This window comes from Mus caroli, unplaced genomic scaffold, assembly GCF_978045245.1.
Source record: "Mus caroli unplaced genomic scaffold, Mus_caroli_1 scaffold_3, whole genome shotgun sequence".
NCBI classification, from domain to species: Eukaryota; Metazoa; Chordata; class Mammalia; order Rodentia; family Muridae; genus Mus; species Mus caroli.
Window position 1 is genome coordinate 13,890,523 of NW_028227258.1, and position 21,044 is coordinate 13,911,566.

Below are 21,044 nucleotides of genomic sequence, written 5' to 3' on the forward strand. Positions count from 1 at the left end.
ACCTGTCCTCAGAGTCCACACTGATAATGATTGGGCCACCCAGCATTTCCTAGCTCAGTGACTTAGGATCCACAGCTCACCCAGTGTGTCAGACTGAGGGAGAAGCTCAGGACAGTGTGACATGCTCACAAAGGAGGCAAGCCAATGAGATAAAAACATGTCTTCATTGACGTGGGTGGCACCGCTGCCCTAATGGAGCAAACCCTAGCTTCCTGTTCTCAGAGCAGGGTCTCCCAATTGATGAGCACTGGTAGCCAAGTAAGTCTCTGCAGTGGGGAGGGTTTTATTGTGCTTTACAGGGAGTGTAACAGACTCTGGACTCTACCGCTAGACTTCAGTAGCATTTGCCAAACATCCCTTGGGGACGTGGAATGGATTGTGCTTGTTTAAATTCACAGACATAGGGCCAGAGATATAGGTGGCTCGGCCGGTGAGGACTCACTGTGGCAGTATGAGGACCTAGATTCCAAACCCCAATGCCCACATAAAAAGCCCTGCCCAGCAGCACCCATGCCGGAAACCCTAATACTCCAGAGGGCAGTGGTAGGAGTGTGACTGAAGCTTACTGGCCAGCCAGCCCAGCTGAAGAACAATGAGCTCCAAACGGAGGGGAAGACACTGTCTCGGGGGAGTACGACACACAAGGGTAGATAGAGCGGGTCACTCAGTATCCTCTCTGCACTCATGTGCACCTACACATACAAGCCTGTACCTGGACACATACTTATACCTCCACATACACCAGAGACAGGCAGACAGGCAGGCAGGCAGGCAGGCAGGCAGAGAAGTTGATTGGATGGAATAAAGGAGAGAGAAAAGAGGGAGAACGGGGTAAATATATGACTATAAATATCAACTTAAAAAGAAAAGCAGTTAAATAAGCTTGACAAATATTAGTTAGGGAGTCTGGGTAAAGAATGTATACAAATTTCTATGTAGTTATATCCTTCTTACAACTTTTCTATATTTTTAAATAATTTCTAAATCAGATTTTACAACCTAAGACCCTTTAAGGCCATTTTTAATGCAAGCGCACTGACCACAGTTCTGGGTTTTGTTAGGATATGATCATTTTGACCATGTTCTCGTCTTAGTTCTTATGATTTTCCACACTGCCTGTTAGCTCCGAGGGCTTTTTATATTATTATTATGTTGGAGAAATGTACATGCAGACTTTGGTAATCAATATTGATTTTATGATAAAGAAAAATACTAAGGTAAAATATTTTGATATTAATATTCCGACACCACTGCCATGGAAATAGACTTCTAAACCGGTGTAACCCATACTTGGTTTGCTCTGATTCAAATTTCGGTATTCAACTTTCTTTTATATATTAGGGCTTTTCCTAAAAATGCTACCACTCAGTATTATCCAAGAGAATTCTCAGAAGAGGAAAAAAGCCTCATCGGAGAATCAAAATCTTTGGTCGACTTTTTCAACAGTGTGTCCACAAGGTAAGGAAACACATGGGAAGAACTTTGAACGCAGTATGTGTAAGACCCCCGAAGCTGGGCCTCCGCTCAAGTCCCAGGATGAGCTGGCCAGCACCCCAGTGACCCGAGAGAAAAACCACACCTGATGCAAACTACAAGAGGTTTTATTATCAGCTAGCTGAGGACGAAGTCCCTCCGCAGTGCAGGGCAGGGGAGTTCGATCCGAGTGGTGACAGTAGGGGGCTTTTAACAGCTAGCTGAGGAATTGGGAGGAGTTGGGAGGAGAGTTGGGAGGAGTTGGGAAGAGTTGGGAGGAGTTGGGAAGAGATGGGAGGAGTTGGGAAGAGATGGGAGGAGTTGGGAAGAGATGGGAGGAGTTGGGAAGAGAGTTCTCTTCCGGGTGTCCTTGGTGGAATTTACACGGCAGGAGTGGGGATTGAGTTCTTTCTGAATTTTTATCTCCCTGTCCTCGGCACAGGAAAGCAAACATCTCTGGTTGTAAAGTATAGAAACAAAAAGGCTTTTTGCTGGCTATAGAGAACAAAGAGCTTCTTTCTGGCTGTAATTTTTAGAGATCAGGGAAAACAAGCTTGGGGAACATCCAGGGGCTTTACCTTCCAGGGAGAAACGCTCTAAGTCGGGGTCCCACATTTGCACGTGCTTATATTTAATACTGGGCTCTTAGGAGCAGATCCGTGTGCAAAGCTTAGTCATGTGACCACAGTCGTCAGTGGGGCTTGAGCATCTGAGTCTGAGATATTCCTCTGCTAAGCCATCACAGGCCTCTCATGGTAGGGCTGTACCAAACACAATGAGGACAACCCAGTGTGCCACGATGCTCTCCTAACTTCAAATTGGCAATTAAAAGCTGGACATTGCTTATCTGAATATTTGAGGGCAGAACACGACAGACTGTAGGTGGGACAAAAGTCTAAACACAATGCTTCACACACACCTCTACACATAGGCTGAGGTAACTTTACACACACGAGGGGCTGACTTTCTTTTTTTTTTTTTTTTTTTTTTTTTTTTTGGTTTTTTCGAGACAGGGTTTCTCTGTGTAGCCTTGGCTGTCCTGGAACTCACTCTGTAGACCAGGCTGGCCTCGAACTCAGAAATCCGCCTGCCTCTGCCTCCCGAGTGCTGGGATTAAAGGCGTGCGCCACCACGCCCGGCACTAGGGGGCTGACTTTCTATAACCTTTCAGGGATGAAGGGACATTTCACTCACGTGACTTAGTTCTGCCTAGAATGCCTAGTTCACCAAGGATAGTGAAGCAGTTGAGTGCTATGAATCAGAGCTGGCCAATCACAGCCTCTTTAACTGTTCTAAGAGAGAGACGCAGGCAAGCATGGCCTGATTGAGGCTTTGAGATCAGCAGGCGCAGGCCCGTGCTCTAACTAGAGGGGATTTCTGTAGTTTCTTCCCTGTTATAAAGGAAAGAGCACACAGACCCAGAAGAAAGAGGAAAATTTATATAGGAACTATAGCAGTATTGGTCAGAGTAAGTGAGAAACCTATAGTAACATTAGCTTTTCTTCCCACTTTAAAAGTCTTTAACATTGTTTGTGTTTTTAAGTCTGTGTAAATGGGATTTCAGACTGGAAGCAAGCACTTTTGAAAGAAGTGAGTTTCTTTTCTCTCAGAATTTTATCTAAAATAAACCAAGTGTGGGGCGTCACTTCCCAAAGAAGATTGTGAGAGAAATTTTTGAGGGATCCACACAGTCGCCAGTTTGGGGGTTATGAGCAGTAGCGGTCCTCGCGTACCCGCATCAACCCGTGGTGACAGCTGCAGTGTCTTTGGATACTAACATCCAGCGTGCCGGATGCTTCTTTTTTTTTTAAACATAAAACAGCGTTGAAGTAGCCCTGCAGCAGAATGAGATCATGAACACGTTCATCGACGACTGGAAGAACCTCGCAGAGGAGGAGAGCACCTTTGGGGACAAGACTGACACCCATCTGAAGGAGTACCAGTCCTTTACAGACCTTCACAACACCATGGAGAAAATGATTACCTGTGTCTCTTGGCACCCGACCATCTACGGTGAGGGGAGGGGCGGGCTCCCTTTCGTGCTTTAGTATCTAAAACTTAAGATGGGGTTGGTGTTAGCTGAACATGTAAGACTTGCTGAGTGCCAGGCCCCTCTCTCCAGCTCTCCACACCTGCTCTCCAGCCCAGGTCAATAAGCAGTGAACAAAGAACCTGCCTTTGCCTGCCGCTCTGGGGAGACGCCCAGAAAGAGCGCAACAGCTCAGGGGACAGCCATGTGTCCAGGCACAGCCAGGGAAAGAGAGGTCCCTACTCCTTCTCCCTTCCAACCCTCCTCACTGGCCTTTCTCTTATTAAAAATACTTCTCGCAGGCTGGAGAGATGGCTCAGTGGTTGAGAGCACATACTTAGACCAGAATTCATACCCAGCATCCACATCGGGTGGCTCACAATTACCTTCAACTCCGTCTCTGGTGGCTATGACATCTCCTACCACCCCCATGGTACCCATACTCATTCTGCAGTTGTGCACACAGCCACACGGACCAACACATGGACACACAATTAAAAATAAAATAAAATCCTGATCTTTTGTTACCAAACCTTCCAAGTACACTGTGCATGCTAACTCAGTAACACATCTCAGCGGGGACATTTTCAGGGCTGAGTGACATACATTTACACATTAGATCTGCGGCCATGACAAGCGCCAGCCGGAGGTCCCTCTGTGGACAGCAGCTGCTGACTGCTTTGCACCTGTGTTCACCCAGGGCTCATAGTCGTGTCTGTGGCCGTGCGCCTCTCCTATGAAGAGAGAGTCCAGAATTCCGGTAGACTGCTGCTGCAGCCATCACTGATCCTCTTCTGGAGTTTCTCTGACCCCATCCACCCTCAGGTAATTGATGGAAGTTGCACCGGATGCCTAACTTTTCCAAATTCCACATTATCATGTCTCTAGAAAAGTGTTAGTGGCAAATTACTACATGGTCCCCTAATGTTGTAAACTCTTAGAAAGCAGGAGTTCCCTGTCTAAAAAAAAAAAAAGAAGAAGAAGAAGAAAGGAAAAGAAAAGAAAGTAGGACTTCTCTTGTCACAGACTGCCATCATTTAATCTGAACGAAGTTAAAGTTTATGCTTGCTTTATGGAAAGTATAGTAGGCTTAATTTTTAAAAATGAAGCTGTTGTGGCAGGGGAGATGTCTCAGGCCATGAAAGCCTGAGGACTTGACTTGAGATCCTCCTCATAAGTCACGTAAAAAGCCGGGCTGGTGGTCACATCCATAACCACAGTGTTTGGGGCAGGAAGCAGGAACATCTCTGGGGCTCAGTGGCCAGTTAGTTCAGGCCAATGAGTGACCTTCAGGTTCATTGAGTCAAAATTAAGGTGGAACAGTAAGTGAAGAAGAAACTGGACCTCTAGCCTCTAGCCTATACATATACATGCATGCAACTGAACATATGTGCACATGTGCATGTGTGCGCATGCACACACACACACAAACACACACACACACCTCTTTAATGGATTGTATTTAGATACTGTGGTATTCAAATGCTCATAGATTTTAATTTTCCTAAGAATTTGCTCAATTCTAAGGATTGCCAGTAGGGGGTGGTAGAGAGTAAAAATGACTGTGCAGGAGAGTATGGAAACCATGATCCCAGAAGGATCCTTCTGGGATCAAAAGAATCTGAGCTAAGTTGTAACTGTGTATTTCACTCTCCAAATCTGAAATAGTTTAACTAAGACCCCCTCACACAAGCATGCACACCTACACACACACACACACACTCACACACACATTCAACACAAACCCCACGTCAAGCCACATACAATGAGACAGGACTGGGTTCGTTTCTTGTTTCCATTTTCTGCTCAGGAACAGTTCTTACTTTGAGATGTTGTTAGTGTCATATTACACTTGTCAGTCATTCCTCTGAGGTCCTTAATTATTGCAGAGCTAAGGAGAGCTCTGCAAGGAGAGCCACCTCCTTTCCTCACTGTGTCTGGTTCAGGACCGTTTTGTCCTAGTGGGTGGAATATGTTTTACTGTAGATGCAGAGATCCACATGGTAGTTCTGTAGCCCTTTACTTTTTTTTAAACCACAAACTATGCCTTTCTCTCCCTCCCCCCTCCCTCTCTCCCTCCCCCTCCGCTCCCCCTCCTTCTCTCCCCAGACAGGGCAATGTCCTGGTGCTTCTGCACAGGAGGGCTTCTCTCCACTCTGCTGGGGAAGTGTGGCCAAAGGCCTAGGCTGTTAGGATGCTAAAGAAAACTTTGTTTACCTCTATTTTTAAAGATAAGCTTTAAAAAGACAAGCATGAGCTACGGAGCTGTCCCTGTGGGCAAAGCAGGTGTGTGAGGGTGAAGAACTGAACCCAGATGCCCTGGAGGCAGAGGCAGGGGACCACGGGGCAAGCTGGGTAACTAAAGATAGCTAAACTAGCTGGATTGGCTGGCTCTGGGTTCACGTGAGAGACCCTGTCTCAAAAGGCAGGCTGGAGAATGATCAACGAAGACACCTGTCATCACCCTCTGACCTGCACACACACACACACATACACACACACACACACACACGTAAATGTACACTTACAAATACACACATACGTGTGTACACACACCACTCACACACATACACATACTTATGAACATTCAAACACATGTACACACACATAAACATAAACATATACAAACACACACTCATACACATACTTATAAATACACACACACACACACTTACAAAGATACACACACCACTCACACATATACACATTCCACACACATATGTTTATACACACACACATATGCACACACAAGAAAGAAGATAATCTTTAAGAGATAATAAAAGTGATCTACGTTTTCTAATCAAAATCATGATAGCTTTAGTATTTTTACTTTCAAAAGTAAAGATCTCTAAAATCCAAAAAGTGGTGTAAACTAAAATAACTCACGAAAGCTCAGTTGAAAAATCCAGCTGGGCCAGGAGGGGTGTTGCACACCTTTAATCCCAGCACTTGGGAGCAAGGGGTAGGTGGATCTCTGAGTTCTCATCCAGCCTGGACTACACAGTCAGTTTGTAGACAGCCTAAAGTACATAGAGGGACCCTTCTCAAAGAAAAGGATAAAAAGCCCAGGGGGAAAACTTTGTCTTGTGGTGCTGTGGGTGGAGAACAGTTGCTGTGTGCCTTGCTTGGTGTAATATTAAAGTGGTAATTCCTTCATGCACAGTTTTCATCTGCTGTATTTCATATTGCTTTAAAACTTGAAATATTAGCTAGGCTGTGGTGGTGCATGCCCTTAATCCCAGCACTCAAGAGGAAGGGGCAGGTGGATCTCTCAGTTCAAGGCTAACCTGATCTACAGAGTGAGTTCCAGGACAGGAAAGGTTACACAGAGAAAACCTGTCTGGAAGAACCTTGAAATATTTACCACCATCACTTCCAGGTTCTCCCATTCAGTGAATTTTCTGTTTGCCTGCCCACTGGATGCCTGAGTAAAAACATAAAGAAGAAAGACAAATACCTCCTCCTCCTCCCTCGGAGCTTATCCTCTGCATTCCTCAGAACACCAACTTCATCGTCTTTTGTTTGACCTAGGATTGCGTGTCCCCAATAATTGTATAATCCTTGGGTGAGTGATGGAAGGACCTAGATTCCAGAGAGAGACACCGAGTCTCATAGGTGGAACCAATGTCTGTGATAAAATTCAACAAAAGGGCCTTCCACCCCAGAGGTCTGACTGAGGGCTGCCTCAGATGTGCGTTGCCTATAGACAGCTACAGAATTAGCCTTCTGCCCATCTCAATATTATTTCATACCTTCTTTTATTTGTGGGGTTGACGTTAGTTGATGCTGGAGAGCCCGGATGACATCTTCTGCTTCGAATTCTGTCCAAGTGACCCCAATATCATCGCCGGAGGCTGCATCAACGGACAGGTACTTAGGAATTATCTTTATATCTTTACTCATGCTGTAAGGCACCTTGATGCTGGTAGCTTTAGAACTTAAGTGTTCAGTGTGGCACAGGGAAGGCATGTTGGCCATATGTTAATCACTATGCCAGAACTTGGGTAGAAAGGTGCATCAGACCTGGGTTTGGAGCTGGAGGGGTTTACAGGATAATTCAGTCGGAATAACCAAAGTCAGTCTACTCTATCTCTTCCATTTACACAACCCAGACCCGCCTGCCTAGGGTGGGGCCTCCCACAGTGGCCATTTTACATCAATTAGCAATCAAAAGAATGCCCATAGACATATGCACAGGCCACTCTGACCTAATCAACTCCTAGGTCCCCCTCTTACCAGATGACTATAGTTAACATCAATCCAACAATAAGCATTAACCAATGTTGCGAGCTGCAAACATCATCACCTCTCATAAGAGACCATTGCTGGGATTTCTTTCCCTGGAGCTATTTATGAGTTATGAAATAATCTAGAATCCAAATAGAAGTTTAGTGGAAAATACACATCATCAAAGTTGGATGTACTTGGTACCACGTCTGCTTGGTTTTTCTTCTAAGATATCTAACTTCTGCCACATTGAGATTCTGCCCTCCAATATTGTTGCATCGGGGAACCCCTAAAGCCGTTCTAATGATCTAAGCTGCAGGTCATTTCGATCCAGTGCGCTTGACTATTGGAAAAAATCACTTAAGGTACAGAACGAAGCCACAGAGGGACCCAGCACGTGCAAAGTTTGATCCCTAGCACTTCGTAAACAGTGTGGCGGTGCACATCTCACTCCTAGCGCTTGGGAGGCAGAGGCACGAGGATCCAGAGTAGCAAGGTCATCCGTGGCACCACAGACGATCCAAGAGCAGCCTGGACTGCCTGAGACCTGGTCCCAGTTAATAAAACAAAATAAAGGTTTCTGGTCTCTCTGCATGTGACTAAAAGAGCTTCCTTAGCTAAGCTTTTTATGGGAGCAGCTTCCGGGTTCATTTCCCCAGAGCAGCAGGAAAATTAGGAAAGCAAATGTCCCCATGGTTTTTGTTCAACAGCTGCTGAGATCCTAATAATGACCCAGAGCCATTTGCTAAGCCAAGAACACCCGAAGTGCCTTTGCCTGTGTAACAAGAATGGTGTGGCTGGTTTAGAGTATTTTGGGAAAGGACATAATAAAATAAAGTCACCCATGGCTCTCCCATATCGGCCTTCGTTAATGTTTTCTTTTCGTTCGGACATGCTGCTTAGCTGCTGACGACTGCCCTGGCTTCCTGTTGTATATTCTACTTTGTTCTTGTTTTTAAAAGAAAGATCCTCTGGTAACATACAAATTCTCAGTCAGGAACTAAGATAATTTGTCTGCCTTTCTTCCCCCATGATTGGATGTCTGTACTTCATTCTTGAGAATCTGGGTAAAGTCTGTTCCTCTCCAGGTCTGAAGCAAGCTGTACCTAGATTCAAAGCGGAACAAAATCTCCCCCAAAGCCTGGGAAGTGCATGATATTTGTCTTGCAGTTAATTGCTCCGGAGTAGCATTTATTAACACAAGCATAAAACAAAGAGTCGGGGATAGGATGGAGAGATGAAAACGTCCTCCCCAACATCCCATCTAACAATGCGCTATAAACTAGGTCAGATTACGCCCTAAGGCAACTACTGTTGGCTACAAGCTAGGGCTGGTTATGCAGTTAATCTTTCTCAGATTGGTACACCATGGTCTCCCTTAAAAAGCAGTCTTTCAGACCCAATTCTCTGAATCCTGAAAGTGCTATGCTGACACCTCTCTCCATCTTAGATAGTCTTGTGGGATATCACGGCACACGCGGACCGCATAGAGAACATCAAGACGGGCGGCCACAGAAGTAAAAAGACCTCTCTCAAGGTTTGCTCTCTAAGAGATTCTCACTCACGTGGATGCTTTCCCCATCCGAGGGTTTCTCAAAAACATGTATAACAGATCCGCCATGTTTTTAAAGACTCCGTGTAGGCAGCACAGGAAATCATTTTCATTTTGCCACCCTTCGCATCAGTTTGTGGGCACATGCTGAGTAACGTTTTATGGAATCACTCACTAAAAACACAACAAGCTTCATTGGCCAGTACAGGAGTTTTCAGGGTTTTATTTGTTGGCTGTGTTTATCATTAAGGGAAATTAAGGAAGCAAATACTATGTATAAAGTGATTCTGTTGAAGGACCCTAGGATGGAAGGATGGAAAGTCAGGGTATCAAGACACTGCCTCCGAGGCCTTGGCTGTGCTACCTGGCCTCTCTAAAAGGAAGTTCCCATGTATAAGATGAAAGAGTAACAGTCCCTTCTGTTGAAAATACGCTACCAATGGGCTGACAGGATGGTTCACTGTGTAAGTGTACCTGCCACCATTCCCAATGACCTGAGTTCGATTCCTGAGGCCCAAACAGTGGAAGGAGAGATCTACCCTCACGAGTTAGCCTTTGACCTCCACACTCAAACACACACATACATACATGTGCACGTGTACAAAATAAATAACAAAAAAATTTAAGTTAAAAAAATTTGTTATGGTTCTGTGAGGCTATAGATCCCAGTAAGAGCACTGGGAAGAGCAGCCAGCATCTAGGTGCGTGTTTCCCCTCCAATATCACATATCCCCTCCAGCCCCAGTCCTCCAGCCTTGCTATCCATAGGTCTCTCCCCAGAGAATGGCAGGATGTATGCATCTCTGTACCCATGGAAACACTCCTTCGTGAACAGTTTGGGTTCATAATCCTTGTGAAATGTTGCATTTAATGAGAGAGAGAGAGAGAGAGAGAGAGAGAGAGAGAGAGAGAGAGAGAGAGAGAGAGAGAGGTCTATGCTAACACCGGCTACTCTTCTGCTCCCTGGCTCACTTGTCACTGCACTGCTGTTTTCTCAGTCATCCATCCCCTAGGGCTAAGCTGTCACAAATCCCCATAACTCAGTAAAATCAAAACTTCAGAGGCTAGTAAATTATCAGTCAAATTGTTTATCAGACTCATCCCACAAAAGTCCTGCGCAATCAACTCAGAGCCAATTGATATTGATACAGGCTGCCCACCTAGTTTGGACAGATTGTCCTATATTATTCCATTGCTCTTCTATGGTATTCATAGCTACCTGTGGTTATTTAAAGTCACGTGAATTGGGTTCAGCTTCTTCCTCCATCTTCTCTCATCCTTCTGTCCTCTGTCTCCTGTCCTGTCTCTCTGAAAAACTTAGCCCCTGCCTATCTTTTTCATTGCCCAGTCACAGACTCTAGGTTTGCATTTCACCTGCCCTTTCCTGTTTATCAACAGCCATCCACAAAATGTAGATATTAAACTACTTTTTAAAAAATATTTATTTATTTTATGTATATGAGTACACTATAGCTGTCTTCAGATATACCAGAAGAGGGCATTAGATCCCATTACAGATGGTTGTGAGCCACCATGTGGTTGCTGGGAATTGAACTCAGGACTTTGGAAGAGCAGTCAGTGCTCTTAACCACTGGGCCATCTCTCCAGCCCAACATTAAACTACTTTGAAAGGGAAAATTGGTAAACCTGTTACTAAATATGTGGTATAGGGAAACACGAATTTGTGTTTTACCTTAACTGATACAACTCTGACTTGTTACATTTTAACTGGAATGGCCAGTAAAGTTGGCCTGTCTGCTCTCTGAAACATAACTTTCTTCTCACCTTTATCCAGCCCATGTTTCTCCTTGAACCAGACAGCAATAAAGAATCGATGTACATCAGACACTGTGCAGTGTCTTCAATTGAAAATGGCCATAGGAAAGTAATCACGGACATACACTGGCTGCCCGACTCATTCGAGGTAAGTTTTGATGGTTGTGTGAGTGCTGGGACTCACACCTGGCTTCTCCAGAAGAGCAGACAGTGCTCTTAGCCACCAAGCCATCTCACCAGCCTGGATTCTGTTAGATTTGTTTGTTTTGTTTTGTGACAGTGTCTCGTGTATCACAGACTGGCTTTGAACTTACTAAGCAGTCAACGATGACCTTGAATCTCTGATTCTCCTGTCTCCGAACTTACTAAGCAGTCAACGATGACCTTGAATCTCTGATTCTCCTGTCTCCGTCTCTCAAGTGTTGGGCTTACAGATGTGGGTACCTTACCCAGTGTATGTGGTGCTGCTGGAGATCACATCCAGGGCTGAGGGCACACTTGGCAAGCGCTGCACTAACTGAGCTACCCTCGGTCCCTGTTTAGTTTACAAAATGTGTTTTTTAAGCTTCTGAAATAGAATTGTGGCTTTAGGAGTTCACTCTAGCTTCATTTCTATTGCTGTGATAAAATGCTTTGACCAGAAGCATCTTAGAGCAAGGGTTTACTTGGGTTACACTTCCAAGTCCATCCCCGAGGGAAGTCGAGGCAGGAGCTTGAAGCGGAAACCATGGAGGAACACTGCTTGCTGGCTCTCTCTCTTAGACCCTTCTCAGGCTCCTGCTTAGCCTACTCTTCTCACACAGCTCAGAATCGCCTACCTAGGGTTGGTTCTCCCACAATGGCTGGGCCCTCAGCCACCAAGTTATAAGGTAATTTCCCACAGATCTGTCCATGGGCCAGTTGGATGTAGGCAATTCCTCAACCAAGGCTTTCTTTGACAGAGATAATCAGGACAGAGTTCTAAATCTTTAACATGCAAAGCCCCGGAGTGCTGAATCTCTAAGATCCTAGGGATGTCCTCGGGAGAGGGAGAGATTCTTAAACTGTCAGATCCAACGGAAGTCAGCATCCAGCACACAACCAACTGACCGTGAAAAACTGAAAGAGACTGCATTTCCAAAACTAGTGAATAATGAGATGATGTATGTCACCTGCATCTTACAAAACAATTAAAAGTAATCTGTGAGTATGCAGAGAAAATTCAGGTCGAGTAAAATGAAAAATCTGAGAATCAACATTTATATGCATCCTAATTAAAACTCTATAAAACTATTTCTGTGAACAAAGAATGGATAAGAATCCCAAGTAGAGCTGTGTTAGATCTTAAAACCCGGATTCCAAACTTCTATGATAGCGTTAAAGAGAGTTTAACAAAACTTCTTAAAAGAAAAAAAAAATTAAAAGAAAATAGCCGTAAGAAAAATTAGTTCTGGAGCTGGTTGAGATGGCTCAGTGCTTAAGAGTGCCAACTGCTCTTCCGAAGGTCCTGAGTTCAAATCCCAGCAACCACATGGTAGCTCACAACCATCCGTAACAAAATCTGATGCCCTCTTCTGGAGTGTCTGAAGACAGCTACAGTGTACTTACATATAATAAATAAATAAATAAATAAATAAATAAATAAATAAATAAATCTTTTAAAAAAAAGAAAAAGAAAAAAAAATTTGTTCTAGCTACTTAGAAGTTACCTTTCTCTGCTAAGAGTCTCTGTGCTTTGAGAGTTTTATATCTGTATTCCTGGTGGGATGCCCATGACTAGGGAAGTCAGAGAGAGCCTGGGAGGAGAACCACTGTTGTTAGCTGACAGAGTTTTCTTTTCTTAAACAGATTAACAGGATGGGGTCCGTCTTTGAGAACCGAAGTGGAATAAATTGTCAGCTTGTCACATGCTCAGCAGACTGGTACGTCTCACTTCCCACACTGCCTAAGATCCATCCCAGGCTGTGTTCTTCTGGCTTCCATGTTCCTAAAACCAACATCTTCTTTCACTCGCCAATAATTATTGAGCAATGAAAGTAATGGGAGGAGAACTGCATAGATTATCGCTGGCATTTACAACAAAACCAGGGTTTGACCTGAAGCAGGCCACGCCCTCATCTGAGCACTCAGAAGGCTGCAGCAGGCCAAGTTCTATGAGGATGAGGCCGCATGATCTACATACATAGCAAGATCCAGGCCAACCAGGGTTACATAGTGAGATCCGGTGTCAAAGGAAAACAAACGAACTTTTTATGGAGAAAAATTTGGAAATGATAAGAAATTGGGAGCTAGAAGTCTCAGCTGATAAAAGCCCTTGGCCACAAAGTCTGATGACCCGAGTTTAATTCCCAGAACCCAGAGTGGAAGGGGAGAGAGCCGACTCTCAAAAGCTGTCCTCTGACTGCCGCACACACACCACAGCATGCCAGCGACCGTGCTCAGACACATCACGCACACAGTAATAATGATGATGACGATGATAGTAAATAAAATACTTTTGGAAAACCAAGAGTTAACTAGGCGTGGCATCAGCACACCACATTAGCCACAGTTACTCAGCTTCCTCATACTCGGAACGCTATGGCATATGCTGTTTCCGTTCAGTTCATCTCACAGATCCGAGGTCGTCACACGTAGCAGGAAGGCCTCTGAGAAGCAGAAGCAAAGAGTGTCTACTTTTCTGATGCGCATCCATACAGAGCGTTGCTATAATACAGCAGCTATGGTGAAGGCTGCCCATTTAGATGCGATCATAGCTGCCTGATGATAGAGTTAACTCAGGACAATGTAGGACGTGCAATCCTAACAAGTATGCGTATCTGGACTTCACAACTTGAAAACGTTGCCCCTAAAAACAGCTTTGTAGCTCATAGTGTAAGCACTCAAAAGCCTGAAGCCTGAGAGTCATGGCTTGAGTTCAGCCTGAGCTGTATGGAGAGTTCTTATTCTTTTTTTTTTTTTTTTTTTTTTTTTAATCTTTGAAGTTGGATGCAGTGGTGCACACCGTTAGCACTTGGAAGCAAAGGCAGGATGATCTGTGTGAGTTTGAGGCTAGCCTGGTCTACATACTGAGTTCCAGGACAGGTAGAGCTGTGTAATGAGACCCTGACTCAAAAATAAACAAACAAAAAGCAAAAAAACAAAAATTCTTTGACCCATGTAGAAATAATGACACCTTGTGCTAGGGGAGTAGACAGGCGCAGGCGCTGTGAGGCCCAGGAGAAGAGGCTGACTACTTTAACAACCACCATTAAAACTAGACATTTTAGATAGATGAACTTATTATATATATATATGAGTCACATCTTAATAAAGCACTTATATTCCTCTTTAAAGTCATCAGGTACAAACTGAATCCCCGTGCATTACCATCAAGACAAAGTAAGTCATCAAACATCCCTAGTAATCCTGGTGTGATTCTCTGTACAATAGGAAGCACCATGCTGGGGGGTGGGGGTGAGCTAGTGTTCTGGCTTCTCTTACAGAGGTCCCAGGTTCAGTTCCCAGCACTCACATGACACAGCTCCCCCTCTGGGAATTCTGGCTCTCAGAAATCTGAGGCTTTCTTGGGGTCTCTCTGGATATTACACTCACATACACAAAGTCACACACAGCCACACACAAATGCAGTTAGTTAAAAATCAAACCTCTGAGAAAGCAGCGCTCAGAAAGGCCTTGCTTCCTAAAAACACTCAGCTCTAGAAACATTAAGACCTCACCATTGTTTCGCATGGTATCCGGACACTGCATCTCTTACTCGATCTTAATTTTAAAGAATAATAACGTGATTTTTCTTTTAGCACGATTTGTTTTTGGGATATCCGACCCCAAAAACCTGTAGTCACATCTGCAGCTGCAGCCTCAGCAGCAACCACAGTCACCAACAACACAAACTCCCAACAACCACCAGTAGAGAAGAAGAAAGAAGAAAACATTGACATTCCCTTTGATGTGCCCTCGACTTTCTTGCACCTAGATCTCTCCTGGAAACCCCTGTCTAGAGTAAGTAACATGGGCTCTGCTCCTCCCTATACACCATACACGTGACATAAATCACACCAACGTACCCGCCCTCCAATTGAAGAATGGCTTGAGTTGACACAGGACCACAAGATCCATGAATTCATTCATTCATTCATTCATTCATTCATTCATCATCCATCCATCAAACTCCTTGACTTCTGGTGACACCCAAACCACAGTGACCTTGGCTGGGATTGATACTTCTTGCGTAAGTGAGCCACAACTTACAAATAGCCCTGTGGTGATTCTTCAGCTTCGTACTGATTTCTTGAAGATTGGCAGCTCCTCGGGTGGGCCCAGAAAGGCTAATTGAGTTGTGAATAGTTGAAGCAAAACAAATGAATACGTAAATGTACCAAAGAATAATTGCATGGCAAGTGGGTAAACAAATATCCAGAAGGAGAAAACTGGGGAGCGGGCATAGGGGAAGAAACCTAAGGGCTGTTTATCATTCTAGCCAGGAATACATGATGCAGGCGCAAGGCCACAATGGTCATTCAGGGTAAAGTATGTCCCTGGTGGGACCTGCAGCCATCCAGTTAAAAGCAAGCTCCCTTCCTGAGCCTTTATCTTTACCTTTAAGAAAAACTTAGGGAAGAAGGCAGGCAGCCCCTTGTTCATTATCTTATGCTGTAACTCATGAAGATGAGTTTTGGAATACAATATAAAACACATAAAGAAAATAGCACTTTGGGGTTGGGAAACATGTCCCCAGGCAGGCTTCCCTTGGTAGCTTGGTTATAGAAATAAGAACTGGGTGTTTTTCATGGGGAAAAACAACTGGGTTAAAGGGGGGGTGGTGGAGTGATACATGGTCGGTTTCTAATGACCTAGAAGCAGAAGGGACAGGCACAAAAAAAAAAAAATCCCAGGATTTTCTAAGAATGTCTTTCTTTTATTTTCTTCCAAAAGTTAAAACTGTCTAAGGGTGATACAAGTTTAGACCACTGTCCAACCAAGCTGAGCCTGGGCGAAGACCCTTTTCTTTGCAAAATACAAGGTAACTAAAGCGTCTTTGTCTATTACAAGGGTGTCTTGGAGCTCTGCTATCCATTTATGTCTAAGGTGAGCTCCCTGCTAGAACTCTCTGGTTCCTAAGAGCGCAATGAAACCTCCACGAAAGTTTGTATCTCTTTAGGAGAGAGACAGCTTGTACTAAAACCATCAGGACACAGATGGCAGGCACATCAGAATCCTGATGCAGCTCTGTAAGCACTGAAAGGGTGTCTCTGTGTGTCTGTTCTGTTTCCTACTTTTATTGGTCTTGAACTCCTAGACTTGAGTAGAACTTCTCCCTCGGTCTCTGAATTAGGTAGTACCATGGGTATATGCCTCCAAGGCAACTTCTATATGTTTTGAAGCCTCATGTCATTGGCTGCGAAGAAAGAGATAGTTTTCTTCAGGTGTATGCCCACTCTTATGTCGACCTTGCCCTAATGAATGGTTCTATAGAATCCTATACATACATGTGGGTAGCGCTACCTGGAATCAGAGTGTAATAAAGAAAAAAAAAAAGGACATAGCATAAGGTTGGGAGGTGCTCAAAGTTGAGGGATGGGCAGTGTGCTGGCTAATTTTATGTCAGTTTGACACAGTTTAGAGTTATCAGAGAAGAGGGAACCACAATTGAGACGATGCCTCCTAAGAGAGAACTATAGGCAAGCCTGGAGGACATTTTTTTTTAAATCAGTGATTGGTTGAGGAGGGTCCAGTCCTTTATGGATAGTGCCACTCCTGGACTGGTGGTCCTGGGTTCTAAGAAAACAGGCTAAGTAAGCCAGTGAGCTGCATCCCTCCATGGCCTCTGTATCATCTCCTGCCTCTCGGATGCTGCCCTGTTTCAGTTATTTCCCTAACTGCTTTAGGTGATGAACCATTATATCCAAGGGTGAATGGGATAAATCCTTTCCTCCCGAGTTGCCTTTGGCTGTGGCATTTTATCCCAGCAACAGTTAACCCTAAAAAAGACAGGTGGACAGGATCGAAATACATTGTATACATGTATGCATATAGGGTTGAACTACATAGTATACATGTAAGACATGTTCAAAGAACATAAATACAATAAAATTTTAAATTAATGAAGCCCACCTAAGGAACGTGTACTGTTCAAAGAATAAGTTTACTGAATGAAGTTTATCTCAGGCATAACATAATACAATATGAAACACAAAGAAACAAATTTCCATAAATTAAAACTTCTAGTTGGCATAGTTTCACAATGCCATGATAAATCAAATGAATGAAAAAAAAAAGAAAAAGAAATTTCATATTTTAAATCTAGTTTGGCTCCATCCGTGTTCCTTTGGAATGTGATTGAAGGGTACATCCAAGCTCTCAAACCCCTCAAAGGAAAGGATTGCTGAGTGTTCAACTGGAGAGCAAAGCACACTAAAAATATACAAAAATTCCCATAAAACTAAGTAATAATTGAAGTATTGTCAGATTCTTGCCTTGCCTCCAAAGATTTCTGTTGTAAAATTTCCAAAGTTTGGTTAAACAAAAGGACATCTAAGAAAAAAAGTGGTTTTTTTTTAATTAAATTTTTAAAAAAATTCTTTTTATTCATTCACTTTATAGCCCACTCAATGCCTCACTCCCAGTCACCCCCTCCCACAATCCTTCCCCCATTCCTCCCTTGCCTTCTCCTCTGAGCCGGTTCTTCCCCCCAACCACCACCACCAGGTATCCCCCCACTGTGGCACTTCAAATCTCTGCAAGGCTAGGCACATCCTCTTCCACTGAGGTGAGACAAGGCAGCACACACACACACACACACACACACACACACACACACACACACACACACACACATTTGTTTTTTAAATGTAGGTAATGCCCAGCTGGAGCAGAAATCTTTAGGCCTGTGCTGGAGAAAAAAGGGGAATCTAGATTTAGGGGCATTTTTAAAACATAGCACGTTTGTTGTCCCTTGGTGTCCAAACAAACATTTTAAAGGAACTACAGAGTCTTCTCCATCACAGGCTCAGATGTGATTCGGGGTCATGACCTCGACTTCAAGAAGCTGTGTACAAGGCTCAATCAGCTAACAAAGCAGGGATACTCCCATCTGTGAGGGGCGCGTTCCAGCGCCTACTATTCCCAGTTCAAACCCCAAAAGCACAGATGTATTTCATAAGCGAGACAAAGCAAGAAGTTAACAGTCCTGTTAATAAAGTGTGGGAATAATAAAGTGTGGGACTGTGTCCTGGAATAAAGGCTCGGTGAGTCACAACTGTGCCCTGGAATAAAGGTTCCGTGAGTCAGTCCCTGAAAGTCCTGGATTGTGCTTCCGGGTTTTCACTCGAGAGTGTTTCCTCGGCCTCTGTTGAGCACGTCCAGACCACCAGCATCCTGCTTTAGGACTCTGGGACCTTTAATAAGTTAAAGGTGGGAGAAGGTTGAAGGAGGGGAGTGCTGTCAGTCGAGCTCAAGTCCTTCGGAAGCCTGTCTGAGTACCAAGGCATCTAAGCGGCTGACAATGGGCAGGTGGCGTGCGCAGCATGGACGCACCGTTCCCTGGACAACCCATACCCTAGCAGCAGCTAAGCAGACAGCACGAGGTCTCACTGCTCTAAGGAGGCTGCCATACAGCCCAAAACTCAGAAGTGCTTCATTTCTAGAATTTTCCATTTGCTGTTTCCTGACCTCAGCTGCAGAAAGTGAAACCACAGATGGCGGAGGCTCCTTCCTGGATTCCAGTCTCCTTGTCCTAGCAACTGCTTAGGGAAAGAAAGATGTGTGGTCCTCTGACTGTTGACTCACACGTGTCTAGTTCTCTTCACTTCCCTTCAGTGGTTGCTTCAAGGATTTTGCAGTTCTGTCTTTAGACACATAAACCCTTCCTTCTCTTTCTTAATTTTTTTTCTTTCATGAACTTAGGGCCTCACACATGCAAGCTGCCCTGTGCAGTCTACATTCAGTCAACACGTATTTCTTAAACTCCCCCCAAAGGTCCTAGGCTCTAAGAACACAGTATTGGAAAAACAGGTCTTGGGACTGGAGAGGTGGCTTAGGCCTCATGAGCACTGACCGCTCCTCTGTAGGATCCCGGTTCCACTCACAGCGCCCGTGTCAGGTGGCTCACAACTCCCTGACTCCAGCTCCAGGGACTCTCCCTCTCTTTTGGATGTGCACATGCTTAAACACACATAATTTATAATCAAAAATATTTTTGAAGATAAGTCTTTTCACAGACCTAATATTCTGGTGGGACAGATAGAAAATACATTTACATGCACTTAAGGAAAAGCCTCTCGTTAAAATAAGCAGCTTATACAACACCCTTATGTTGTCAAACATGAAAACATAGCATCCAAACATTTTCTTTTTGCACAACGTGATTTTATCTATTACTCTTTTTTTAAAGATTTATTTATATGAGTACACTGTCGCTCACTTCAGACACACAAGAAGAGGATGTTACAGATGGTTGTGAGCCACCATGTGGTTGCTGGGAATTGAACTCAGGACCTCTGGAAGAGCAGTTGGTGTTCTTAACCGCTGAGCCATCTCTCCAGCCCCTATGTATTACTCTTAAAGAAAAGCATCTGGGATAAATCAAAATAGAAGGAACAGACATGTTCCCAGCAGAAACACAAGCAGGCCGTACAGAAATTCATGCTGCAGGCAACTCCATGGGTTCAGAAAGATCTGTGGCTTCCGGCCTCCTGTGTGAGTAACCAACCTTCGTAATTTTATTAGACACCACCTGAGGTTTGGACACACCGCCAGCCGAGCACCCATTCTGGCCAGTCTCGGATCTGTTCATTAGAATGCACACATAACTTCCCTAAGACATTTTGTCTATTGATTGGGACATTTGATTGCCTGGATTCCTTGGACCATGGCGAACCTGCCCCATTTTTCTGGTACTCTGTCGCCACCTAGTGACCAAGGACTCCCCCACCGCCACGTCACACACACACACACACACCCCACCCCCCGCATCATTTTAGTATCAAAAATAGTTCATGGTCCCTGGACATAATCTAGTAATCTTTCAAAAGTTCTAAGTGTATTACTTTTTAATTAAAATATTCTTCACATAATATAATCATGGGTTTCCGTGCCCCAGCTCCTCCAAGATATCCCCCACCTCCACACCCACCCAAATCCACACCCTTGCTTTCCTATCTCATTAAAAACAAAAAGCCAACTAGAACAAACCAGACTAGGAAACAAACGAACGAACAGAAAAAAGGTGCTAAAGATGTGTGTGTTGGGGGGGGTGTGTATACAGGCATAGACACACAGAGAAATCCCATAAAAACACAAAATATGAACTCATATAAGAAGGCCTGTAATGTTAAAACAAAAGATACAAAAGGCAAAATGAAACAACACAAAAACAAAAACCCACCTAGACAACGCATAAAAAAAGTCTCCAAAATATCCAATAACACTCTGTTGAAGAAAACTTTATTTTTTTCATTTGTGAGCAGTTGTCAATTGGAAATAGCTTCTGGGTTGGGGATGGGAGCTTGTGTCTGCTTCCCTTCTCCGCACTGGGATCCCATCTGGCTTAGCCCTCTTCAGTCCCTGTGTGTGCTACCACAGTCTCCATGAGTCCTCACGTGTATCAGCCCTGCTGTGTGTAGAAGACCTTGCTTCCTTGGGATTTAATGAGGAATCTCACTCAGAATTGAGTGTTCCACAGCCTCGCACTCTGCACATTGTCCAGTGTGGGTCTTTGTATTTGTTCCCACCTGCTGCAGGAGGAAGCTTCTCTGATGATGACTGAGCAAGCCACTGATCTATGGAGAGAGCGGAATGCCATTAAGAGTGATCTTGTCCCTTTCGCAGAGCAATAGTGTTTGTTTTCTCCCTAGGTCCCTGGCCCATCTAGTCTCGGGTTCTTGGGCAATCAAGCAGTGTCAGACACCGGTTCCATCTCACGAGGTCCACCTTAAATCTAGTCAGATAGTAACAGGTTACTACCACAACATTTGTGCTGCTACCGCACCAGCACAGCATGCAGGCAGA

General features: G+C 44.3%; 1 protein-coding gene across 1 annotated transcript in view; it reads left to right on the forward strand.

Annotated features, from left to right (window-relative positions):
* Positions 1-21,044, forward strand: part of Dnai3 (dynein axonemal intermediate chain 3) — a 57,350-nt gene that overhangs the window by 17,124 nt on the left and 19,182 nt on the right. The window contains exons 8-16 of the mRNA XM_021157846.2: positions 1,342-1,458; positions 3,296-3,486; positions 4,203-4,327; positions 7,283-7,372; positions 9,180-9,266; positions 11,077-11,205; positions 12,885-12,958; positions 14,837-15,038; positions 15,972-16,059. Of these exons, the coding sequence (XP_021013505.1) occupies positions 1,342-1,458; positions 3,296-3,486; positions 4,203-4,327; positions 7,283-7,372; positions 9,180-9,266; positions 11,077-11,205; positions 12,885-12,958; positions 14,837-15,038; positions 15,972-16,059 (1,103 nt within the window). The remainder of the gene's footprint in view (positions 1-1,341; positions 1,459-3,295; positions 3,487-4,202; positions 4,328-7,282; positions 7,373-9,179; positions 9,267-11,076; positions 11,206-12,884; positions 12,959-14,836; positions 15,039-15,971; positions 16,060-21,044) is intronic.